This window comes from Dermochelys coriacea, chromosome 2 (genome assembly GCF_009764565.3).
Source record: "Dermochelys coriacea isolate rDerCor1 chromosome 2, rDerCor1.pri.v4, whole genome shotgun sequence".
In the NCBI taxonomy this organism is placed as follows: domain Eukaryota; kingdom Metazoa; phylum Chordata; order Testudines; family Dermochelyidae; genus Dermochelys; species Dermochelys coriacea.
The window spans coordinates 251,873,549-251,900,999 of NC_050069.1; the positions used below are offsets into that span (position 1 = coordinate 251,873,549).

The 27,451-nt window shown below is 42.1% G+C and overlaps 1 protein-coding gene across 1 annotated transcript in view; it reads right to left on the bottom strand.

The window, feature by feature from the left end:
• The window catches only part of UBE3C (ubiquitin protein ligase E3C), a 183,000-nt gene that overhangs the window by 98,621 nt on the left and 56,928 nt on the right, over window positions 1-27,451 (bottom strand). Inside the window, 2 exon segments of the mRNA XM_038389495.2 lie at window positions 56-213; window positions 9,071-9,157. Coding sequence (XP_038245423.2) covers window positions 56-213; window positions 9,071-9,157 — 245 coding nt within the window.

A 27,451-nucleotide genomic window follows, 5' to 3' on the forward strand; every position in this document is an offset into this window, starting at 1 on the left:
TTCAAGAGAGTAAGGACTGTCAGATTAGATCCTAGAGAATGCTTGAAGCTCTTACCTTCTATAGGATCACCAAAGAATTCATTATCATGTATAGAAATAAGTGAATGACTAAACAAAGAACTAAAAAGGTAGAAGAGTGGAATGATCCGACTGGAATCTTCTAAAGACATTGGTGATCCCCTTGATATTACTTGAAGCAGTGGGACCATAGACCTTAAAATATAAAAATCAAAATACAAAATCAATTAAATGTTTCCTTTTAAAAAAATGCTTTAAGCATCATCAACGTAGTCAAAATATTATTTACTAGTACTATAAAGTTTGCAGTGTTCTAGCCATGTTGGTCCCAGGACATTCAAAAGACAAGGATGGTGAAATAATATCTTTTATTGGATCAACTTCTGTTGGTGACAGAGACAAGCTTTTGAGCTTACAGAGAGCTTTTCTTCAGGTATGGGAAAGGTACTCAGTGTCATAGCTAAAGGCAGGTCTACACTTAAAATGTTGCAGCGGCACAGCCGCGGTAGCGCTTCAGTGAAGATGCTACTATGCCGACAGGAGAGCTTCTCCTGTTGGCATCTTTAATTCACCTCAGCAAGAGGCGATAGCTATGTCAATGGGAGAATTACTCCTGTCAACACAGCGCTGTCTACAGTGGGGGTTAGGTTGTTCTAACTGCATCATTCAGGGGTGTAGATTTTTCACACCCCAAGAGACATAGTTATACCACTGTGAGTTTGTAGTGTAGACCTGGCCTCTATACATGGTGGAAAAGATTGTTTAGTATAAGAAGTTAACATGTCAGAGATTATTCAAGGTGAAGTGGACAGTTAACACCTCTGTAGTTCTAAAACTAAAGAGGGATAGTGGTTAATAATCTGTTGTAATGAGCCATAAATCCAGTGTCTTGACTGAGTCCATGATTTTTATTGTCTGACAAAGTTATGAATTTAAGCTTCCAGGCTCACCTTTTGAAGGTGTTGTGAATGCTTTTTTTGAGGATGAGGACTGAGAGGTCAGATATGGAGCGATCATTTTGTGAAGAGTTTGCCCACGAGTAATATGGTGTTTTTATCATTTTACTGTGAGTTCATTCGAGAGCACAGTGATTCTCCCACATAAATTGGTACTGGGGCATTTAGTGCACTGGATGAGGTACACAAGCTAATAAATCATCGTCTTAGTTTAACATCTTATATGCCCTCTGTTGGAAACTATATCCTGCTTGAGCAAGATGGAATGATTATTTATAGGCTGTCACCATTTTGTATCTGAGTGCTTAACAAATACAATTACCACACCCGTGTTATCTCTATTTTAGAATTGTGTCTTATTTCTGGTTTAGAACTGAAGAACAGAGGGAAAAAGAGATTAAGTGACTTTCATGCTACCACACAAAAAGACTGTCACAGCTGGGAACAGAATTCAGATCTTTAACACCCCAGTCTTGGGCCTTAGCCACAAGACCATCCTTCATCCATGAGATAAACCTGATAGCCTAAAAGGTCTTTTCTACTTCTAACTACTATGACCCTATATGAAGAGTCCCCTTATTGTTTTATGGTAATTAAATGCATCTTAAGAATAAGCATAAAAGATACACCAGCATGCAGGATAATTATGGACAAAGGACTAGTAGCACAGAATAATGAAATATTTTGTATACAAGTACTACACTGCAATTGGAAACAGATACAAACTGAAATAAAGCAATTACATGCTTAGAAAAGATATTTTCATATTTAATTTTTAAGCAAAAAGTTGCAACATGGACTATAACTGTGTGATTATCAAATACACATGGATGCATGTTGAGTTCTAAGAGAAAGTGCTGTTTGGCATCTCTACATGTTCTTTAAATATCTTGAGGGTGCTTCTTGCTTACAAAACAATCACTGCACCTGAGGCTGAAGAACCTCAGAGCCCAAAGACAAACATGTTTCTAGCAAATAAACTCTGAGGTCAAAGGCCAAATTTTATTAGCCCAGGATATGATCATCACTTTACTTCTAAAAACAGGACGCAACTTAAATTTATCATGAAGAAATGTAATTAGCTATTCAAATATTAAATTAAATGAAATAAAGAAACCAAGCAAGTCAAACTGCTGAAAGGCAAAACATTTTTTTAAAGTTATAACATGTCTGAGTCCAGCCTTTCACACTGTTCTTGTTCTCCTTCTGTGTGTCATCATTTTCTTCTCCCTTCTGCCCTTCCATACTGACAGCTCCCCAAGGCTCTGGTCCCTAAAATAACTGCAATATATTTGATGTACATTTTGTTTCACAGATGAATTGAGATGCGGGACTAGAAACTCTCAAATGTAGACACAAACATAAGACAGTCATTCTGGGAACGTTCTTGGAAAGCCCAACTGATCTTAAAGAATGATTTGGGGAGTGGGGTAGATAGATAGGAAGAAGAGTATTTTTGGAGTGTGTGTGGGGGGAATAGTAAAACACTCCCTCACAACCATTCATAAGCCTTATTCTCTTTGCTTTCTTTAATTTCCTTTATGCTGTAGCTGGAAAGAGTGAGTAAACTCAGAGAAGGAAAATTTTAAAGCCAGCCTGAGTAGTAATTTCAATTTTCAAAACATGGTTACTAACCTTTCGTAACTGTGATGTGTTGCACATGTTCATTCCACTCTTGGTATGTGTGCGCACCCCACCCATAGTCACCAGAAATTTTTTCCCTCAGCAGTACCCAACGGGGAGGATCAAACGTCCTTTGCTGCTCCACGCTGCTGGCATCAGTATACGAGGCCAAGCTGACTCTGAGTCCCCTCAGTTCCTTCTTTCTGGAAACTCTGATGCAGAGGGGCAGGAAGGCGGGTCATGGAATGGGCAACACATCTTGAAGAACAACAGTTATGAAAGGTTAGTCTGTTTTCCTCTTCTTCGAGTTTTGCACATGTACAGTCCACTCTTGGATCGGCGTTCATGTACATACACACTATGGTACAGCTCGTCCAAAACTGGCATCATCTCTTGAGTACTGAGTGATGGCATAATGGGAAGAGAAAGTGTGCACTGTTGACTAGGCTGCTGCTTTGCAAATGTCCAGGATAGGGATCTGCCTTAGGAATGCCATTGAGGATACTTGTGATCTTGTGGAGGAGGCAGTCAGCTTCTCAGGAGGTGAGTTGCCTGCCAGATCATAACACATGTGAGATACAAGAAGTTATCCAAGATGAAATTCTCTTGGATAATAAACTGGAAGACCTTTAATTCTGTATACTATGGCCATGAACAGTTAGGTGGACTGCTGAAATAGTTTGGTCCTGTCTATGTAGAATGCCACTGCTTATCTAACATCCAATGTGTGTAGCAATTGCTTGTCTCTATTTGTGTGTGGTTGGGATAAAACACAGGTAAGTAAACTGATTGACTGATATGAACATCTGAAATTACCTTAGCGAGAAACCTCAGATGGGGACATAAGTACACCTTATCTTTAAAGAAGTCTGTGTATGATGGTTCGGATATGAGGGCATGCAGTTTGGAGACCCTTCTGGCAGAGATGATAGCAATTAGGAAGACCACTTTCCAAGAACGGTGTAGTAAGGAGCATGTTGCTAGAGGCTCAAATGGTGGTCCCATAAATTTAAACAAAACTAAATTCAAGGACCGAAGGGAAATGGGCTCCCTTAGTTGATAGTACAATCTTTTCAGACCTTCAAGGAATTTAATTGTCATTTATTAGAAGAAAACAGAACAGTTATGCATATGAGGGTGGAGAGCGGATACTGCTGCCAGGTGAACCATGACAGAGGAAATCACTAAGCCTTGCTGTTTCAGGTGCAGCAAATAGTAGAGAATTTATTGGATGGATGAATGCATCGCTGAGACTCCAGTTTGACAAGTCCAGATAGAGAACTGCTTCCATTTTGACAAGTAAGTGGCCCTGGTGGACAGCTGTCTGCTACCTAGTAAGATCTGGTGAAGCCTACCCTTTGGGATTTAAACATGGAACTTCCAGGCCATTAAATGAAGGGTTCACAGGTTCAGGTGGAGCAGCCCATCATGGTCCTGAAAGATCAAATCTAGGTGCAACAGAGTTGGAGATGCCACTGGGAAGTACAGTAGAGTAGAGAACCAGTGTTGGCATGTCATGCTGGGGCTATTAATACAATACAGGAGTGGTCCCGCTTGACCTTTAGTAGCACTCTGTGTAGCGCTGCGATTGTGGGAAAAGCATAATAAAGCTTTCCTGTATGGGGTAGAAGAAAGGCATCAATGATAGAACCCAGACAGTGGCCTCGTACTGGTGACATTTTCTCTTGTACTTGTTTGCAAATAAGTCTATTTGGGGAGTCCCCACTACTGAAAAATGCATCTGGCTATATTCAGGCAAAGAGATAAGCCAGGGTGACTGGAGAAAGACCTGCTCAGGTGATTTGCTAGCTTATTCTGCACTGCTGGAAGGTAAGAGACCTCGAGGTTGATTGAATGGGCTCTGCTAAATTCCCATAGGTGAACTGCTTCCTGACACTGGAGGGATGACCAAGCTCCTCCCAGCCTATAAAACATATTGTCCATAAGGACAAACAGGTTTTCCCCCACTATGAGGTAGGAAAATCCTGACAGGCAAGACAAGTCACCCTGAGCTCTCTGACACTGATATGAAGAGTGAGCTTCATCGAGGACCAAAGACCCTGAGTTCAGAGGGGCCTCAGGTAAGCTCCTCATCCTAGAGTCAACACATCTGAGACTGGAGTCACTGACAGTTGAAGGCAGAGGAAAGGAATGCCTGCACAAACACAGAGGATTCAACCACCAATTCAGCAAAATTAGAACCTTCAGGCTGTCATGATTGGATTCATCTTGAGGTTTGTCACAAGAGATTGAATATATTGGAATCTTGACTCTGGGAGGAGCACTCCCAGAGTAGAGTCCAACACAGCCTCTATAAACTCTATATTCTGCACTGAGCAAAGGATAGACTTGTGGTCACACATCTTCAGATGTTTCCATCCTAAAATACCCAAGAGCTGGGGTTAGCTCATGTTCCTGTGGTTGTCTGGAGTCACTATCGACAAACTCCCCCTTAAATACTCTACTGCCAGTTCCCCAAAACTTAGAGGTAACCATTTATCTGTGCCAAAGTTCACAGGCCTCAAGCCTTTTGCTAACTGCTCAAGCAATGTCTTACAGGACAGAGGCCTGTAGTTTTCTTGCATTAGTGCTGAGTAAAATAAATGCGAAAGCTAGCTATAGGCTACACTTGACTTTCGGGATTAGGAAATAACAAGAGTAGAAACCCTTCCCTCTTAAATTCTGCAGAACCTTTTCCCATCCAAAGAAGAGACTGAACCTCTTGGATCATAAGTTCTTTGTGAGAGGGGTTCCTAAAGAGGGACGAGAAGGGAGGGTGGAAAGGAGGGGTAGAAATAAATTGGAGGGTGTATCCCACTTCTACAGCACTCAATACCCAATGGTCTGTGGGGTACAGGACCAAGTACTGAGGAAATGGGAAAGGCAGTTAGCAAACAAAGGAAAAATGCAGTCTAGCATCCTCGAGGGTCGCATCAAAATACCTGCTTATAATACACTAGATGTTTAGGTGGAGCAGGCACTGACGGCAGAGGTAGAAGGAGGTGATGGTCTACAACTATAACCTCTACTCTTCCTTCTCTGCAGATCCTGTTGGACAGCTTAAGCAAAGTACTGAAAAGGTTGCTGAGGCCTGAAGTGCTTCCTGGAAGGGACTGAGGTGTACAACCCGAGGGACTTTAATGTCTCTCTCAAGCCCTTTAACCAATGGAGCTTAGCGTCAGTCTGCTCTGAAAAAAGCGAGAATCCTTCAAAAGGTAGGTCCCGCACAGTCCGTTGGACCTCCTGCGGGAGCCCAGAGAACTACAACCAGGAGCTTCTACGCATAGCCACTGCAAAAGCAATGGACCTGGCGGCCAAGTCAGCTGCATCCAGTTGCATCGCGGTCCTCGCCACCCATTTTCCCTCATCCACTAGTTATAAGAACTGCCTAGCCTCTTCTGGGAGCAGAATGTCTTTAAATTTCAATATGGAGGCCCATACATTAAAGTCATGACTGCCCAAAAGTGCATGGCAGTTCACAATCTTGAGCCGCAACACTCCAGTAGAATGAACTTTCCTTCTAATCAGCTCTAACTGTTATCAGTCTTTTGATTTTGGGGTTGCACCCTGATTTCTCTGCCTTGCTCTCTCATTGGCTGAAGATATCACCACGGACCCCAGGAAGGGATGCGAGTAAAGAAACTCATAACGCTGGGTAGGTACATAATACTTGTGCTCGGCCGTCTTTCAAATCGGGGGAAGGATGCAGGTATCTGCCACAGTCCCTTAACTGGGTCCATAATGGCGTCATTGAGAGGCAGGGCCACTGGCAGTGGCTAAAATATCAACCAGGTGGTGAGAGGGTTCTTTTACTTCCTCCTCCTGTATGTCCAGACTTAAGGCAACCCTCTTTAACAATTCCTGGTGATCCTTATAGTCATCTGGGGGAGGTGACATGCCCTCTCCCTCCCCTTTCCCCACCCCAAGATTGCCTCGTCAAGGGAGGAGGAGGAAAAGGAGGCAAGTACTGGCTGCAGATGCTTTTCCTCCTTTTTTTGATCTGCAGGGTCCTGTTGGACTGGCTCTTGAAGTCCAGTCCCAGGCTTGGTACCAGAGTCAGGAACAGGTGTTGTCTGGTGGGTAGGTGCCACATACCTTTCCGAAGTTATCAAATAGGAGTGCCTGGAATACAATCTGGAAACTGGGGAAAAGCCCCACAGATTCCAAAGAGGCCACTGGACAGGCTTGGGCCCCCAGTGACCTCCTGGCAAACCACTACACAGTACCCCTGCGACAGGATCCACTGGAAGGGTGAAAAAGTCTTAAGGAGGAGTTGCTCCGAGGATAGGAAATGTAGGACCCGACCTCTGATTCAGAAGACGTCTCTCCTTCCATTGACCATGGAGATGCAGTTCCAGACGGTGCCGGCGACCCGTACCAAGTTGGAGAAGCCCACAAAAGCAGCAAGCACCATGGGTTTCCCCTTGGATTGTACTAAAGTGCGCACCATCAGGGGTACATGAAGCTGGCACGGTACCCAGCATTGCATCAAACCTACCGATTTTCCCTTGTCCACCGGCAACTGTAGTGTCAACTCTTATACTGCCAGCAATACTGGCACCGACAGGCTCAGGAGGTCCCTGGCAGCAGCAAATACCTGCGGCGTGGTCACTATGGTTCCGTGCCACAGATGCAGCTCTGGACTTGACAGAACATGCCTAGGCGCCCTAGTAAACACTGCCATCTTTTGAGGTACCGAAGCAAAGAAGTGCTTGGACTTAGACCACACTCTACTCTTGTCCCCATGACTAGCAGATTTTGGTGCCAGGGACCTCCCCGTTTCAGCACTCTGTTTCTTATGCCTCTTCTTAGGTACAGGGCATGGTGAGCAGTGCTGGGACTCAGGTATGGTAGGAGGTGCACTCCTTCCCAATGCCAAGGTACTTTGCACCGAGTCTGACTGACCTGTCTCAGAAGGAGGTCTCAAGGCCACCCCCCCGAGTCTAAACTTTACCCGGGCTTCACGATCTTTCTCTGTGAGAGGCTTAAAGTCCCTGTAAATTTGGCAAATCTCTCCAATATGAGCTTCCTTGAGGCACTTCAAGCAATTCGAGTGTGGGTCACTGACAGGCATAGCCTTATTGCAGAAAACGTAGGGCTTGAAGCCCGGTGACAGAGACATCCCTCAGCATTGGGAGTCAACCAATACCCTGAGATGGCAAAAAAAAATCTAACTAAATACTAATAATCTTTATCACACTAACTATTTATAATACAAGAGAACACAGTTCACTGAGAGAATTTGCAAATGCAAGAAGAACAGAACCAGAGGTCACTATGGGCAGTAAGAAGAAACTGAGGGAACTTGGGGACGGTTGGCTTTTATACCAATGCCAGCGGCGCATGGCAGCAGAGGGCACTTGAGCTATCCTGATGGATACCACTGAGGGGAAAAATTTCCAGCACCTGTGCACGCAAAAAGCAGAATGCACATGTACAATCAATCACTAGAAGAAGAAAGTATGGGTATTGATAAACATTTTTGCAATGATGCTATAAATCTCTGCACTGGAAAATAGCCGTCAACCAGATTATGGGATTATAAATATTGTACCAGTATTGAAAAACAAGCTACACAGCCCTCATCAGAAAATTATGTAACTAGAGCACAAATTACACATTTATGCATTAATAACTGCATAGATTTGCTGCATTCTGACTGGTTTAGATTCCTCTTCAGTTCTCATACCTAATAATGTAAACCCTGAAGTGCAGCAGTGCAGTTATATTTTTCCAATTTATTTAAAATTGTTTCTTTTAGAATACTTGCATTGCCATTATGAAAAATATTCTATTGCACAAGATTAGAACATAAACTTAGAACACCATTATGGGTGTTTAAACAACTTTTTAAATATAACCAGTGTTAATAACACCCTGCACACACACAAACTGCTCCTAAAACCTGGTGGCATCAAGGAACATTGTGGGGGAAGAGCAGGAAGGCAAATGGCTGCTAATGAGCCATCTGCCATTTTACCTGTAGTCACAGGAGCACATCTACAAAGGGAGTTAGGGTGTGGATCCAGGGACACAATGTTCTATGCAGCTCACTATCTCTATCCTGCGTATCTGGCCTCTAGACTAGTCTGACATTCCTCAGGTTGAGAAGAGTCCAGATACGGGGCAGAGCTCTTCTTAGATTCCTGCTTCAATTTGTTTAGAAAGTACTTTCAATGATCACAGGAACTGGCATAATAACAACAAAACTTCAAGTGTCATCATCAATATTTTTAAAATAATAAAGCCATTTTTATTTTTATTCTAAATAAAGACTAAGTCAAACTCCCACCACAGTCAACTGAAGTTTTGACTGAGTAAGAACTAAGTGAAAACTTTAGGGTTTTGTTTGGTTTTTGGTTTGTTTTTCCTACCATCATATTTGTCCATTGTACTGCTAATTCTCTTTTCCTTTTCATAAGACATGCTATATTATGAAAAGAGCTCAATTATAGACATGATATAATACATACCCTGTAATCATTTGTGTAGTCATTGAAGAGATTAGATACCAAAGATGCCTCAGGAATCTGGCATTAAATGCTAAACTGTAAAGAAGCCTAAAAGAGAAAAAGCAAATATATTACTGAAGCAAATGAAGGTTGTCACACAAGAAAACCACAATATTTCTATCATGCCTTTCAAATCAAGCATTCCCCAAACTGATGTACAAAGAAATATAAATTAAGGTAATTTATTTATTTATATATATATATATATATATATATATATATATACACACACACACACACACACACACACACACATATACATATACACACACACACATACACATATACATACACACACATACATATACATATACATACACATACACAAAAATTTTTAACTGTTAAAAAAAGGGAATAATAATGCCATAAGGTAAAATCCAGCAATTCTGCACAGGCAGACCCTGCATTAAAACCTGCATCACATTGCAGTACTGAGGCCCAAATTTGTAAAAAGTAATGAGGCACACATTAAACAAACATTACACACTTCAACCTCTGAGTTATTTTCTGAGTAACATTATAATGGTGAGGTGGGAAACTGAGAGGTCACTCTGTGTGGCTTAATTTATCTTAATTAGCAAAGCAAATTTATATAGATTGTTTTAAAGTACAAAATTTTTATCTGAAAATAGATTAAAATGTCTTATGATAGCCAATCTCCACAAAAATTATTATGAGTTTAAAAAATCTAGTACACTTGTGTGTGTGTGTGTGTGTGTGTGTGTGTGTGTGTGTGTGTTTAGGTGCAAGTTATGGAATTAAATATATTCCTTTTTTAGAATCTAGCATAAAAATTAAATACAAGAGACAATGTTTGTTCTCAGATATATAAGTATTCTCCTTTTAATTTAAGAGGAGTTGCATCCGCCCGTGCACATACATATCCATTTAAAGGCAGAAAATGGCCCTCAAGTATTTTACAGATGTATTTAAAACTTGGCTTGCCCTTTCACAGATTAAATGCATCATCCTTTGAAGAATTCCAGTTACAGGTAAGTAACCGCCATTTCTTCTTCAATTGATGATCCCTATGTGAATTCTACATGTGGGAGATTAGTTAGCAGCAGTCAAATAGGAGGGGGTGCGAGGATGCAGATGGTATGGAAGTCTGTAATACTGCCACTCCCACAGGCCTGTAGTTTCCTTGCATCTGTAAAAGAAGTCTGCACCAATGCACGATGTTTTGTAAAGGTGTGGATGGAAATCCTGGTAGCCAACTACATGTATCTAGTAAGAGTTCATCTTGCTGAGATGCTGCAGAGGTTGCTTACACTCTGGTGGAATGGGCTTTCACCTCCGTCGGGGAAGAGTGTGAGAGGAGGAAAGATACGTGATAGGTGATAGAGAAGAACGATGCAGCCTGACATTCACTTAGAGAGTCTCTGTGCAGATAGCGGTTGACCCATTGATTGCTCTGCCAGGACAACAAATAGCCTAAGTTAGTGGTTTACATCCAGTGGTCTGCAGATCCCGGGGGTACACAGACTATGTCAAATATTTCCAAAGGGGTCTGTACCTCCATTCAAAAATGTGTAAGGGTCCGCAAATGAAAAAAAATTGAAAACCACTTGTCTAGGTATCTTTCTAATTGCTTTCATTCTCTATAGAGACATGTATAGGGAGTAATTTGTTGGGGAAAAGTCAACAGTTTTTGTAAAGAGAAATTATGCCTCACCAATATGCTAGAATTCTTTGAGGGGGTCAACAAGCATGTGGACAAGGGGGAATCCAGTGGATATAGTGGACTTAGATTTTCAGAAAGCCTGTGACAAAGTTCCTCACCAAAGGCTCTTAAGCAAAGTAAGCTGTCAGGGATAAGAGAAAAGGTCCTCTCATGGACTGGTAACTCGTTAAAAGATAGGAAACAAAGGGTAGGAATAAATGGTCACTTTTCAGAATGGAGAAAGATAAATAGCGATGTCCCCCAGGGGTTTGTACTGGGATTAGTCTGATTCATAAATGATCTGGAAACAGGTGTAAACATTGAGTTGGCAAAATTTGCAGATGATACAAAACTATTCAAGATTGTTATGTCCCAGGCAGACTATGAAGAGTTAAAAAAGGATCTCGCGAACCAGCTGAGCGGCAGCGAACCAGCGGAGCAGCGGGGACAGCAGAGCAGCTCACAGCAGGAGTTTGCCTGGGACTGGTAAGTATCCGAGTGTGTGTGTTTGCTTGCTGAGGAAGTATCCGAGCGTGTGTTTGCTGGGAGGGAGCCTGAGTGAGTGTCTGATTGGCTGCTAGCCTGCAGGGGGCGGGCATTAGGGTGTCTGTGTGTTTGCGTCAGGGAAGCCTGGCTGTTTAAAAATAGCCAGAGCCTCGCGAACCAGCTGAGCGGCAGCGGAGCAGCGGGGACAGCAGAGCAGCTCACAGCAGGAGTTTGCCTGGGACTGGTAAGTATCCGAGTGTGTGTGTTTGCTTGCTGAGGAAGTATCCGAGCGTGTGTTTGCTGGGAGGGAGCCTGAGTGAGTGTCTGATTGGCTGCTAGCCTGCAGGGGGCGGGCATTAGGGTGTCTGTGTGTTTGTGTCAGGGAAGCCTGGCTGTTTAAAAATAGCCAGAGCCTCGCGAACCAGCTGAGCGGCAGCGAACCAGCGGAGCAGCGGGGACAGCAGAGCAGCTCACAGCAGGAGTTTGCCTGGGACTGGTAAGTATCCGAGTGTGTGTGTTTGCTTGCTGAGGAAGTATCCGAGCGTGTGTTTGCTGGGAGGGAGCCTGAGTGAGTGTCTGATTGGCTGCTAGCCTGCAGGGGGCGGGCATTAGGGTGTCTGTGTGTTTGCGTCAGGGAAGCCTGGCTGTTTAAAAATAGCCAGAGCCTCGCGAACCAGCTGAGCGGCAGCGAACCAGCAGAGCAGCGGGGACAGCAGAGCAGCTCACAGCAGGAGTTTGCCTGGGACTGGTAAGTATCCGAGTGTGTGTGTTTGCTTGCTGAGGAAGTATCCGAGCGTGTGTTTGCTGGGAGGGAGCCTGAGTGAGTGTCTGATTGGCTGCTAGCCTGCAGGGGGCGGGCATTAGGGTGTCTGTGTGTTTGCGTCAGGGAAGCCTGGCTGTTTAAAAATAGCCAGAGCCTCACGAACCAGCTGAGCGGCAGCGGAGCAGCGGGGACAGCAGAGCAGCTCACAGCAGGAGTTTGCCTGGGAGTTCGCCTGGAGTGAGCCCAGTGAGGCTTACATCTTGCCAACGTCTCTGAGGAAGCTCATAGTAGGTAGCTGATATGGAAGGGGGGGATTCAGCTGTTGTGACCTGCACTGGATGTGCCATGTTTGTCTTTCTTCCACAGGACAGAAGCGACTTTGTCTGTACAAAGTGCAAGCTGGTCTCCATATTGGAAGAAAAGATTGAAGGTCTGGAGCAACAGGTAACGACCCTGCGTTGTATACGAGAGACTGAGGATTTTCTGGACCAAACTCAGGATAGCCTTCTAGGGGCACAAAGCTCTAAAGATGTAGAGCAGGTTGCACAGAGGAGCCAAGAGGCCAGTGAAGAAGCTTGGCAACATGTGACCTCCAGAAGAGGTAAGCGGAATGTCCGGGTTCCAGTAACACAGACACAGGTAACTAACCGCTTTCATGTTCTCTCCACAGGTACCAATGCGGAGAGTGGACCAGATGATATGTCTGGGGGGAGAAAGCGGAAGGAGACTCCGCTGGTTGGGAGGCATGAGATGCGATGTCCTGAGGTTGGGGGTTCCACGACCACCACTCCCAAGAGGAGAAGGCGGGTGGTGGTGGTCGGGGACTCTCTCCTCCGGGGGACTGAGTCATCTATCTGCCGCCCTGACCGGGAAAACCGAGAAGTCTGCTGCTTGCCAGGGGCTAAGATTCGTGATGTGACGGAGAGACTGCCGAGACTCATCAAGCCCTCGGATCGCTACCCCTTCCTGCTTCTCCACGTGGGCACCAATGATACTGCCAAGAATGACCTTGAGCGGATCACTGCGGACTACGTGGCTCTGGGAAGAAGGATAAAGGAGTTGGAGGCGCAAGTGGTGTTCTCGTCCATCCTCCCCGTGGAAGGAAAAGGCCTGGGTAGGGACCGTCGAATCGTGGAGGTCAATGAATGGCTACGCAGGTGGTGTCGGAGAGAAGGCTTTGGATTCTTTGACCATGGGATGGTGTTCCATGAAGGAGGAGTGCTGGGCAGAGACGGGCTCCATCTTACGAAGAGAGGGAAGAACATCTTTGCCAGCAGGCTGGCTAACCTAGTGAGGAGGGCTTTAAACTAGGTTCACCGGGGGAAGGAGACCAAAGCCCTGAGGTAAGTGGGAAAGCGGGATACCGGGAGGAAGCACAGGCAGGAAGGTCTGTGAGGGGAGGGCTCCTGCCTCATACTGGGAATGAGGGGCGATCAACAGGTTATCTCAAGTGCTTATATACAAATGCACAAAGCCTTGGAAACAAGCAGGGAGAACTGGAGGTCCTGGTGATGTCAAGGAATTATGACGTGATTGGAATAACAGAGACTTGGTGGGATAACTCACATGACTGGAGTACAGTCATGGATGGTTATAAACTGTTCAGGAAGGACAGGCAGGGCAGAAAAGGTGGGGGAGTAGCACTGTATGTAAGGGAGCAGTATGACTGCTCAGAGCTCCGGTACGAAACTGTGGAAAAACCTGAGTGTCTCTGGATTAAGTTTAGAAGTGTGTGCAACAAGAGTGATGTCATGGTGGGAGTCTGCTATAGACCACCGGACCAGGGGGATGAGGTGGATGAGGCTTTCTTCCGGCAACTCACGGAAGCTACTAGATCGCATGCCCTGATTCTCATGGGTGACTTTAATTTTCCTGATATCTGCTGGGAGAGCAATACAGCGGTGCATAGACAATCCAGGAAGTTTTTGGAAAGCGTAGGGGACAATTTCCTGGTGCAAGTGCTAGGGGAGCCAACTAGGGGGAGCGCTTTTCTTGACCTGCTGCTCACAAACCGGGTAGAATTAGTGGGGGAAGCAAAAGTGGATGGGAATCTGGGAGGCAGTGACCATGAGTTGGTTGAGTTCAGGATCCTGACGCAGGGAAGAAAGGTAAGCAGCAGGATACGGACCCTGGACTTCAGGAAAGCAGACTTTGACTCCCTCAGGGAACAGATGGCCAGGATCCCCTGGGGGACTAACATGAAAGGGAAGGGAGTCCAGGAGAGCTGGCTGTATTTCAAGGAATCCCTGTTGAGGTTACAGGGACAAACCATCCCGATGAGTCGAAAGAATAGTAAATATGGCAGGCGACCAGCTTGGCTTAATGGTGAAATCCTAGCGGATCTTAAACATAAAAAAGAAGCTTACAAGAAGTGGAAGGTTGGACATATGACCAGGGAAGAGTATAAAAATATTGCTCGGGCATGTAGGAAAGATATCAGGAGGGCCAAATCGCACCTGGAGCTGCAGCTAGCAAGAGATGTCAAGAGTAACAAGAAGGGTTTCTTCAGGTATGTTGGCAACAAGAAGAAAGCCAAGGAAAGTGTGGGCCCCTTACTGAATGAGGGAGGCAAGCTAGTGACAGAGGATGTGGAAAAAGCTAATGTACTCAATGCTTTTTTTGCCTCTGTTTTCACTAACAAGGTCAGCTCCCAGACTGCTGTGCTGGGCATCACAAAATGGGGAAGAGATGGCCAGCCCTCTGTAGAGATAGAGGTGGTTAGGGACTATTTAGAAAAGCTGGACGTGCACAAGTCCATGGGGCCGGACGAATTGCATCCGAGAGTGCTGAGGGAATTGGCGGCTGTGATTGCAGAGCCCTTGGCCATTATCTTTGAAAACTCGTGGCGAACGGGGGAAGTCCCGGATGACTGGAAAAAGGCTAATGTAGTGCCCATCTTTAAAAAAGGGAAGAAGGAGGATCCTGGGAACTACAGGCCGGTCAGCCTCACCTCAGTCCCTGGAAAAATCATGGAGCAGGTCCTCAAAGAATCAATCCTGAAGCACTTAGAGGAGAGGAAAGTGATCAGGAACAGTCAGCATGGATTCACCAAGGGAAGGTCATGCCTGACTAATCTAATCGCCTTTTATGATGAGATTACTGGTTCTGTGGATGAAGGGAAAGCAGTGGATGTATTGTTTCTTGACTTTAGCAAAGCTTTTGACACGGTCTCCCACAGCATTCTTGTCAGCAAGTTAAGGAAGTATGGGCTGGATGAATGCACTATAAGGTGGGTAGAAAGCTGGCTAGATTGTCGGGCTCAACGGGTAGTGATCAATGGCTCCATGTCTAGTTGGCAGCCGGTGTCAAGTGGAGTGCCCCAGGGGTCGGTCCTGGGGCCCGTTTTGTTCAATATCTTCATAAATGATCTGGAGGATGGTGTGGATTGCACTCTCAGCAAATTTGCGGATGATACTAAACTGGGAGGAGTGGTAGATACGCTGGAGGGGAGGGATAGGATACAGAAGGACCTAGACAAATTGGAGGATTGGGCCAAAAGAAATCTAATGAGGTTCAATAAGGATAAATGCAGGGTCCTGCACTTAGGATGGAAGAATCCAATGCACCGCTACAGACTAGGGACCGAATGGCTCGGCAGCAGTTCTGCGGAAAAGGACCTAGGGGTGACAGTGGACGAGAAGCTGGATATGAGTCAGCAGTGTGCCCTTGTTGCCAAGAAGGCCAATGGCATTTTGGGATGTATAAGTAGGGGCATAGCGAGCAGATCGAGGGACGTGATCGTTCCCCTCTATTCGACACTGGTGAGGCCTCATCTGGAGTACTGTGTCCAGTTTTGGGCCCCACACTACAGGAAGGATGTGGATAAATTGGAAAGAGTACAGCGAAGGGCAACAAAAATGATTAGGGGTCTAGAGCACATGACTTATGAGGAGAGGCTGAGGGAGCTGGGATTGTTTAGTCTGCAGAAGAGAAGAATGAGGGGGGATTTGATAGCTGCTTTCAACTACCTGAAAGGGGGTTTCAAAGAGGATGGCTCTAGACTGTTCTCAATGGTAGCAGATGACAGAACGAGGAGTAATGGTCTCAAGTTGCAATGGGGGAGGTTTAGATTGGATATTAGGAAAAACTTTTTCACTAAGAGGGTGGTGAAACACTGGAATGCGTTACCTAGGGAGGTGGTAGAATCTCCTTCCTTAGAGGTTTTTAAGGTCAGGCTTGACAAAGCCCTGGCTGGGATGATTTAACTGGGACTTGGTCCTGCTTTGAGCAGGGGGTTGGACTAGATGACCTTCTGGGGTCCCTTCCAACCCTGATATTCTATGATTCTATGATCTCTCAAACCTGGGTGACTGGGCAATAAAATGGCAGATGAAATTTAACGTTGATAATGCAAAGTAATGCACTTTGGAAAACTTAATCCTAACTATAAATATAAAATGATGGGATCTAAATTAGCTGTTACCACTCAAGAAAGAGATCTTGGTGTCATTGTAGATAGTTTTCTGAGAACATCCACTCAATGTGGAACAGCACTCAAAAAAGCAAACAATGTTGGCAATTATTAAGAAAAGACGACAGAAAATACCATATTGCCTCTATATAAATCCATGGTACACCCACATCTTGAATACTGCATGCAGATGTGGTCGCCCCATCTCAAAAAAGATATAGTGGAATTGGAAAAGGTTCAGAAAAGGGCAACAAAAATTATTAGGTGTATGGAATGGCTGCTGCATAAGGAGCCATAAATAAGACTGGGACTTTTCAGCTTGGAAAATAGAGGACTATGGAGGGATATGATGGAGGTCTATAAAATCATGACTGGTGTGGAGAAACTAAATAAGGAAGTGTTATTTACTCCTCATAACACAAGAACTAGGGGCCATCAAATGAAATTAATAGGCAGCTGGTTTAAAACAAACAAAACGAAGTATTTCTTCACACAACGCACAGTCCACCTGTGGAACTCTTTGCCAGATGACGTTGTGAAAGCCAAGACTATAACAGGGTTCAAAAAAGAACTAGGTAAATTCATGGAGGATAGGTCCATCAGTGGCTATTAGTCAGGATGGGCAGGAATGGTGTCCCTTGTTTGCCAGAAGATGGGAATGAGCCACAGGGAATGGATTACTTGATGATTACCTGTTCATTCCCTCTGGGGCACCTGGCATTGGCCACTGTCGGAAGACAGGATACTGGGCAAGATGGCCCTTTGGTTTGACCCAGTATGGCCATTCTTATGTTAAGTCTTCTCTCTTCATCAGAAGAATACCGTTTCGGAAAAGATACCGTTAAGTGGATGGTTTGATTCAAAATTACTTTAGGGATGAATACTGGTTTGAGGCAAAGAGACCTTTTATGAAAAATGGTATTTGACTGATCTGTTGCAAGTGCTCCCAGCTCGCTCACCCTTTTGGCTGATGTGATGCGGACTCAGATGGCAACTTTCATTGAAAAATGGGACACAGAACAGGTGGCTCTTTGAAAAGAGATGTTGAGAACTGAAAGGATGAGAGAGAGTGAGGTTCCATTTTAATGTGGGTCTCAACACTGGTGGGGAAGTTCTAATGAATCCCTTCAGGAATCTACTTATCGTTGCATAGGTACTGACAGTATGAGCCTCAACTGGAGAATGAAAGGCACTGATGGCTGTGAGGTGGACCTGTAAAGAACTGGCAGAGGTGCCCAAGTTCTTAAGGATGAGTAGGTAATCTAGAATAAATAGGAATCCCAGTAGACTCTAGAGAAAACTGGTGCTATTGTGCCCCAGAAGAGAAACATTTCTATTGGCTGAATAGCATCTCCTGATAGAATCCTTCCTGCTTTGTCTGAGGATGGAGTGGACCACTACCTAACATGAGCACTCCACATCCAATACCCATCCAAATATCAAGCCTTGAGTTGCAGAGGTCCTGGTTACATCATTGTATTGCATCGGTAGATCTGGAAATGATCTATAAACCAGCATTCCTAAACTTCAGAGAAAGTCCGGTTTATAGTCTGGTTCCGCGGGGCCGGCAGGCTCCGTACCTGGCAACATGTCCCTGCTGCTCTTAGGTGGAGGAAAAGCCACAAGGGGTTCGGAGTGCAGGAGGGGGTGTGTGATGCAGGCTCTGGGAGAGATTTTGAGTGCGGAAGGGGGGATTGGGGTAGAGGGTTGGGGCGCAGGATCTGGGGGGCGCTCACCTTGGGCGGCTCCCCGCAAACGCAACCTGTCCCTTCTGTTCCTAGGTGGAAGCGAGGCTATGCAACTAATGGGAGGTGCGGAGCGAGTGCTCCGGGCAGGGCGGGGGCAGAGCCGCCTAGCCACGCCTCTGCTTAGGCACAGCATGGACAGGTCTACTGCTTGACGGGAGCCACCCAAGGTGAGCACCCCCTGGATCTGGCACCCTGAAATCCCTTCCATGCTCCAACCCCCCAGCCCTGCACCCAAACTCTCTTCCTCTTAGTAAAATGGAATTTTTCACTTACCAGCACTGCCCCATTGCCCCAACATTCCAAATTAAAAAGCTTTTACTGTACTTGGCTGATTTTGCCTGCATCCTTATTGAAAATTGGGCAGGGTCAAGTCCAAGTTAAAATGAAGTCCAGGTTCTAACCCACCCACCACAATCCATAGCCAGCTAGCCTGATTTAAAGCATCTCCGAACCCAGGTGAGACAATTTTCTGCGTGGACGATAAGGGGGTTTTGGTTAAAACCCAGGTAAGAGCCCCAGTTAATGGCATTTCTGTCTATCTGTAATATGAGAACTGTGAAATGCCATATCTGATCAAACCCAAAATTTCAGGGAATGTTTTAGGCATCAATGAGGAAAATCCTATCGATTTTGGTGAAAATACAAAAAACGAAGAGAAGGGGGGGTTGCAGGGAGTTCTTGAAATAAAATGGAATGGGAAGGTTGAACACAAGGAGCTTGGTGGGGAAGGAATGGAGGAATGCAAGGAGCCCCTTGTGTTCAAACATGGATTTTAATCATGAGTTAAATCAGCAAGCAGGAAACCTTGATTTAAATAGTTAATTTTTAAATCTTGTTCTGCATTTGTACTTTGTGGTTATTTTCATAGATTCATTCTCTTTGGTTGGTATAACCATTAAACATGCTGATCTGCAATCAAACACAGAATCATAGAATGCAGGACTGTAACAGACTTCAATAGGTCATCTCGTCTAGTCCCCTGCACTGGGGCAGGACTAAGTATTATCTAGACCATTTCCTCATAGGTGTTTGTCTAACCCAGGGGTTCTCAAACTTCATTGCACTGCAACCCCCTTCTGACAGGAGGAACAAGGAGTACTTGTGGCACCTTGGAGACTAATAAATTTATTTGGGCATAAACTTTCCTGGGCTAAGATGCATGGAATGGAAAATGCAGTAGGAAGATATATATAGATATATACACAGAGAACATGAAAAGATGGGGGTTGCCATACCAACTCTAATGAGACCAATCAATTAAGGTGGGCTATTATCAGCAGGAGAAAAAAAAACTTTTGTAGTGATAATCAGGATGGCCCATTTCAAACAGTTGACAAGAAGTTGTGAGTAACAATAGGGGGGAAATTAGCATGGGGAAATAGTTTTTAGTGTGTGTAATGACCCATCCACTCCCAGTCTTTATTCAAGCCTAATTTGATGGTGTCCAGTTTACAAATTAATTCCAGTTCTGCAGTTTCTCGTTGTAGTCTGTTTTTGAAGTTTTTTTTGTTGAAGAGTTGCCACTTTTAGGTCTGTAATTGAGTGTCAAGTGAGGTTGAAGTGTTCTCCGCCTGGTTTTTGAATGTTATAATTCTTGACGTCTGATTTGTGTCCACTTACTCTTTGTTGACTTGTATTTAAATTGTGATCCACTTTAATCCCCGGATTCTTTTCTGCAGTACTCCTTCCTAGGCAGTCATTTCCCTTTTTGTATTTGTGCAATTGATTATTCCTTCTTAAGGGTACTACTTTGCCTTTGTCCTTATTGAATTTCATCTTATTTACTTCAGACCATTTGCCCTGTTTGTCAAGATCATTTTGAATTCTAATCCTGTCCTCCAAAGCACTTGTAACTCTTCCCAGCTTGGGAGCATCTGCAAACTTTAAGTGTTCTCTCTCTCTCTGCCATTATCCAAATCATTTATGAAGACACTGAATAGAATAGGTCCCAGGAATGATCCCTATGGGACCCCACTCGATATGCCCCTCCAGTTTAATTGTGAACCATGGATAACTACTTTTTGAGTATGCTTTTCCAACCAGTTGTGCATCCAACCTTACAGTAGATCCATCTATGATACATTTCTGTAGTTTGTTGATGAATCATCATGGGAGACACTATCAAAAGCCTTTCTAAAGTTGAGATATATCACATCTATTGCTTTCCCCTAGCCACAAGGCTTGTTATCCTCTCAAAGGATATTAAGTTGGTTTGACATTATTTGTTCTTGACAAATTCATGTTGACTATTACTTATTACCATATTTTCTTCTAGGTGCTTACAAACTGATTATTATGATTATTATTATTGCTCTATTATCTTTCTGAGCACCAAAGAGAAGCTAGCCAGCCTATAATTCCCTGGGTTGTCCTTATTCTCATTTTTATAGATACGTACTATGCTGCCCTTTGACAGTTCTCTGGGATCTCTCCCATCCTCTAGGATTTCTCAAAGATAATCGCTAGTGGGTCAGAAATCTCTTCAGCCAGTCCCTTAACTATTCTAGGATGTATTTTATCAGGCCTGGCAGACTTGAGGACATTAACTTGACTAAGTAATTCTTAACTTGTTCTTTTCCTATTTTATCCTCAGATGCTATCCCATTTACACTGATATTCACTATGTTAGTCATCTAATCACTGCTAAAAAAATATTTGGTGAAAACTGGCAGGAAAAAAAGACATTTAACGCTTCAGCCATTGCTGCGTTTACTCAGTGACGAGAGAGAGACAATATGAGAAAAGGGCCTATCCAGTCCTTGGTCTTCCTCTTTTGTCTAGCATATTTGTAAAATGTTTTCTTATCATCCTTTATGTCCCTAACTAGTTTAATCTGGTGTTGGCCTTTCTACATTTTGGTCCTACATGCTTGTGTTGTTTTTTCATATTTATCTTTCATAATTTGACCTAATTTTTACTTTTTGTATGACTATTTTCTGAGTTTCAGGTCAAGGAAGATCTCCTGGTTAAGCCAGGATTGTCTTTTACCTACCTACCTTCCCTCTTACCCATCTTTCCTATGCACTTAGTTTGCTCTTGTGCCCTTAATAATGTGTCTCTAAAAAAAATTACCAACTTTTTTTCTCTTTAGACTTGTTTCCTATGGGATTGAGTTTGCTAAAGTCTGCCTTGTTGAAATCCATTATCTTTATTTGGCTATATTTAAATATAGCCATTCGATTTGGTACTTCTTTTTGATTTAAGTAATCATATAGATTAACATACTTTTTACATATTTTTTATGTTATGTTAGAAACTGGTGAATGGCATTTCTTATTTACTACATGATAGTTTTGTACCCAGGATTTGTGTCAAGATGTGTTTGGGTGGACAATGGAATTCAATAAAAATGTACAACACCACCCTTTTAATATGGCTTTTTGTTAGTTAAATAAAACTACCTTAACTCCACTAGATACATAAGGGAACATAAATTAATCTAAACATGTTTTGCATTTAAAATTAACTGATTTATTAAACAAAGGAAGTATTATCTGTAGTTAATGAATTGACACATTGGTTTTGGTCACCCTACGCCAGCTTTTCAAATCTATTTCAGTGCCTAAAGATGCAGAGAGGTGCCTAGTGGATTTTCAAAAGTGTTTAAGCATCTTAGGTATCTGAAATCAATGGGAGTTCGGAGCCAAATCTGCTTAAGTGCTTTTGAAAAATCCTACTAGGGACCTTTCTGCCTCTTTAGGTGCTTAAATATATTTGAAATTTAGCCCCATGTCCTTCAAGTTTTTAGAATTAATAGGTCTGATTCTTTCCCACCTCTTTTTTATTCATAGATTGGAATGGGAAAATAAGCTTTTCTGCTTTTTAAACTCCAAACTAATTACTGGCGCCTCCTTGTGGCCGATGTCCCAGTACAGGTACTCCGGAGGGAAGTGATACAGTGATCTCATTAAATGGATTAGTAAAGGATATAAGGGAGCTATTCTTTAAAGGAGCAGAAACGGTGTTCGTGGCTCCTATGGCAGGGAGCCAAGCCCCCACTTAGACCTCATTCAAGGTGGCGTCCCAGCAGCAGGATGGCTAGGGACCAGGATGGGTAAAGGCAGAGGGCTGGCAGCAGCCTTTCCAGGTATATGTAAACAATTGTGGAATTACCTGCACTGTACACTTTTATCTACCAGGTACTTACAGACATTTAGAAATATAGTTGCGGCCTAATTAAAATACATCCAGTGTCTCCTGTCCTCCTTCTGGCATTGATGGACAACAATATACAGATACTTAATATAATACACGACATTGTGGCATATTTAAAAAGCTTGAGTTGACCTCAAAAATTACATGTTTTCCCCCAATTCTGTATAAATTTAAAAAGCACCATCCTTTAACTCATTTAAATTTGAGGACGGGTCATTGACAGCAAATTTTTTATTTAAATGATTTTAGTAGGTTACATTTTAACTAGGACTGCCGATTAATCACAGTTAATTCACACGATTAACAAAAAAATTAATCACGATTAATCACAGTTTTAATCACACCGTTAAGCAACAGAATACCAACTGAAACGTATTAAATATTTTTGGATGTTTTTCTACATTTTCAAATATATTGATTTCAATTACAACACAGAATACAAAGTATATAGTGCTCACTGTCATTTTTACAGTGCAAATATTTGTAATAAAAATAATGTAAACAAAATAGTATTTCAATTCACCTCATACAAGTACCATATTAGTCTCTTTATTCCGAAAGTGCAAATTACAAATGTAGATTTTTTTTTTTTTACACACATAACTGCACTCAAAAACAAAACAGTGTAAAACTTTAGAGCCTAAAGTCCACTTCGTCCTACTTTTTGTTCAACCAATCACTAAGATGAACAAGTATGTTTACATTTACAGGAGATAATACTGCCTGCTTCTTATTTACAGTGTCACCAGAAAGCGAGAACAGGCCTTCATATGACACTTTTGTAGCCAGCACTGCAAGGAATTTACGTGCCAGATATGCTAAACATTCATATGCCCTTTCATGCTTTGGCCACCATTCCAGAGGACATGCCTCCATGCTGATGACGCTTGTTAAAAAAATAATGTGTTAATTAAATGTGTGACTGAACTCCTTGGGGGAGAATGGTATGTCTCCTACTCTGTTTTATCCGCATTCGGCCACATATTTCATGTTATAGCAGTCTTCAATGATGACCCAGCACATGTTGTTCATTTTAAGAACACTTTCACTGCAGATTTGACAAAACGCAAAGAAGGTACCAATGTGAGATTTCTAAAGATAGCTACAGCACTTGACCCCAGGTTTAAGAATCTAAAGTGCCTTCCAAAATCTGAGAGGGACGAGGTGTGGAGCATGCTTTCAGAAGTCTTAAAAGAGCAACACACCAATGCAGAAACTGCAGAACCCGAGCCACCAAAAAAGAAAATCAATGTTCTGCTGGTGGCATCTGACTCAGATGATTAAAACTAATACGTGTTGGTCCACTCTGCATTGGATTATTATCGAGCAGAAGCCATCATCAGCATGGACACACATCCTCTGGAAGGGTGGTTGAAGCATGAAGGGATATACGAATCTTTAGCGCACCTGGCATGTAAATATCTTGTGACACCAGCTACAACAGTGCCATGCGAATGCCTGTTCTCACTTTCAGGTGGCACTGTAAACAAGAAGAAGGCAGCATTATCTCCTGCAATTACAAACAAACCTGTTTGAGCGATTGGCTGAACAAGTAGTAGAACAGAGTGGACTTGTAGGCTGTAAAGATTTACATTGTTTTATTTTTGAATACAGTTATTTTTTGTACATAATACATTTGTAAGTTCAACTTCCATGATAAAAAGATCGCATTACAGTACTTGTACGAGGTGAATTGAAAAATACTATTTTTTTTTTTTTTTACAGTGCAAATATTTGTAATAAAAAATCAATATTAAGTGGACACTGGGCACTTTGTATTCTGAGTTGTAATACATCCAAAAATATTTAAATAAATTGTGTTCTATTATTGTTTAACAGTACGACTAATCGCGATTAATTTTTTTAATTGCTTGACAACCCTAGTTTTAACATAGATTGTCAATTTCAAATTTAATTTTAAAAATATATATATTTAATTTTTTAAACATCTAATTTATATAAAAAATTAGATTAAAATTTCAAAAAAATCAGATTTTTTTAAAATCATTTGTTTTTCTCCACCTGGGACTCAATAGTTTTACTTTCTTCCAGATTCATATTATTCTGATATTTGAGTGGAAATGATGCATTATTAGTCACTGGAGACTTATTAAATTATTTAAATAAAAAACAGGTATTTTCTCTTTTAACATTGAAATATCTAAAATGACATTAACTTGAATGTCTTGGTTTCAAAGCAGAGGAATTTGTGCAAGGACCTTCAGTTCCTGGCCTCAGCTTCAAAAAGAAAAGCTATTTGGCAGAGTGCCTTTAGGTCTCCTAGGACATCCAAGTAAAAACCTGTTAATTTTACAATCATCCCAGGAAATTATGTACTAGTTTTAGTTGAAATGAACAAACATCATGGATACTAGACTTCCTATTGTAATGTAATTCGCTTTTTCATTTGCTCTGGCAATGTTCAGTAGTATTTCTAAAAAATAGGAAAACTTTAAGAGCTCAGAACAACAGTTGCCTCAGTTTTATCCATCTTTCAGAACTATGAAAACTTCACCCAAATTATTCACAGGTTCAACTGGAGCAATTGCGAAATATTATGGCCTGAATTCTAAAGTGATAAGCAACCATAGCTCCAACCGATCAACAGAGAGCTGCAGATGTTGAGAACCTCTGAAAACCAGCTCTAACTTAACATAGATAGGACTGAAGATTTTACTGTATCACTCATTATGCTTTACAGATATGTCCTGTATTTGTGAAATATTGATCTTCTATGCTTTGGATTCTTAGCCATTACCACAAAACAGCCGTTAGCCCAATAAACAAGGCTTCATTCACCATGTTACAACAGTTTTACATTTGTGTGACTCCAATGAAGTGTCGTCCATTGTAACCAAAGTAGCAGCCATAAAATGTATGTAATTAGTGCTGAAACCTGCTCTCAAAGTAGAAAGCAATAATTTTAGTTAAGGTAAATAACAAATGTAAATAAGGTTTTCAAGAAGACTGTTCTTTGTAAAGGTTTCCAAAAATAGCTGTTCTTTTAAATTCTTCTGGTCTTTCCTGGTGTACATTATTGGTCTCGGAAAAATTTAAGAGCTAACGAGAGACATAACACACTCTACTTGTTCTTATTCAGTCTGTGTTTAATGTAATCTTAAAGTCACTATTCCTAGACAAAAACACATCAAAATTGAGTTAAGGTTAAAAGTACGTATCATTCGGGTAAAATACATTACAGTGATGTTGTAATTATCCTCCAAACCAAATGCTACAACTCCAGTAAATTCAGAGTTACAGGTAAATTTAAAAAAAGGAGTACTTGTGGCACCTTAGAGACTAACTAATTTATTTGAGCATAAGCTTTCGTGAGCTACAGCTCACTTCATCGGATGCATCTTCCACCTGTTTGCATTTGGAGAGGAAGATGATGTCTGGGGTCTGTATCCGTATGAGTTTTTTCATGAAGTCGACAGATTTCCACTCTATACGGCTAAATTCAGTGCCTTGCATAATGACAGGTTTCAGAGTAGCAGCCGTGTTAGTCTGTATTCGCAAAAAGAAAAGGAGTACTTGTGGCACCTTAGAGACTAACAAATTTATTTGAGCATAAGCTTTCGTGAGCTGTAGCTCATGAAAGCTTATGCTCAAAGGAAGGTGCCACAAGTACTCCTTTTCTTTTTGCAATACAGACTAACACGGCTGCTACTCTGAAACAAGTAAATTTAAAAGAAATCCAAGTAATTCGGATATGAAAATGAACAGTTAGGGAATTTAAACCACCTAAACTCTGCCCCCATCATTTTTTTTTAATTACATGTGCATGAACACTAAAACAATACACTCAGAGAATATCATCAATTCTAATGGTATAATACATCAATATTAAATCTTTTATTTAACTTCTATAGTCGGATTCACTCCCTGGCTCATTTATGCCACTCTGGAACAGTGCAAATCAACCACAGGTTTACACCCAAGTCTTCCCCTGCCTCCTGTTCTGTTCTTCAAAATCCCTCTCTCTGTTCTCTGTTCCATTACTGAGATTATTGTGCATGTGTGTGCATTGGGTGAGTGGGGTTGGGGAGACAGGGAAGATATGCAAAATCTTTTAATTACAATTTTTTCTAAAAGGGATAAATAGACTGACTAACAGATGCATTGGTATATTTTCAGAAAATTCATTTTATATTCAAAGTGAGTGCTGTAATTTTTGGAAGGAGATGCAGTATTTTCTATATAATAAAGAGGTTGAATCCCTGCTTCAAGTGCAAAAATCAACCAATTCACCTTAGGTACAACTAATGTTTTCATAATTTAGCACTTAGGAGTTAAATTTAATGCAATGACTTTTGCTATATCTATTTTCAATATGTTAAATCAAATGATCTCTACTGCTAGATCTAAGTATATAATGACCATTTACAGCAAACTCTGCAGTTTCTCTCTGCAGGTATCCAATTGTTCACAAAGGGTACATGATTTATATGTATTTATTATAAAGGTATTTTTGGGCACCCTTGGCTTTAAAAAAAGTGTCAAATTCCTTCTGTGCAATTGGATAGATTAAATGACCCATTAAGCTTTATTTAGCTGAGGCACCACTATAAGTTAATTAGTTAAAGGCAAGATTTTCAGTCTAGGTCATAAATTGAGCCCAGTTTCCCACTGAGACCATTTAAGTTAATGAAGAGAATACAATAGAATGAGACAAGCTCATACAGTCTAGTAAAGGTCACTATTGCAGGAGCAGTGTATTTTGACACTTCCTTCGAACTGCCAGGTGTCACAGGTAGAAAATAGCATATGTGACTACCATTAAATGAGCCATACAAATCCTCTGGCATAAAACTGCAAATGAAAGCTGCTTTGTGTTTCTATCTTTTTTTCTTAATATATATCACAACAAAATTGCATAATGCGGATAAGGAAAAAAGGTTTTTTAAAAAATAAATGCAATAGTGCTAACTCATAGAAAAAAAAATAAGAGCAAATACAAGAAATAAATCCAAAACGTGCCTGTTAAAATGAGAAGGCTCCCAGAAAGATATACAAAGGTAGCCATGTGGAAATACTAAATAACTTCCCTTTACATGTGAAAGCAGACTGCTAACATTATACTACAATGTCAGTTTTCCAACTCATCATCTGCCCA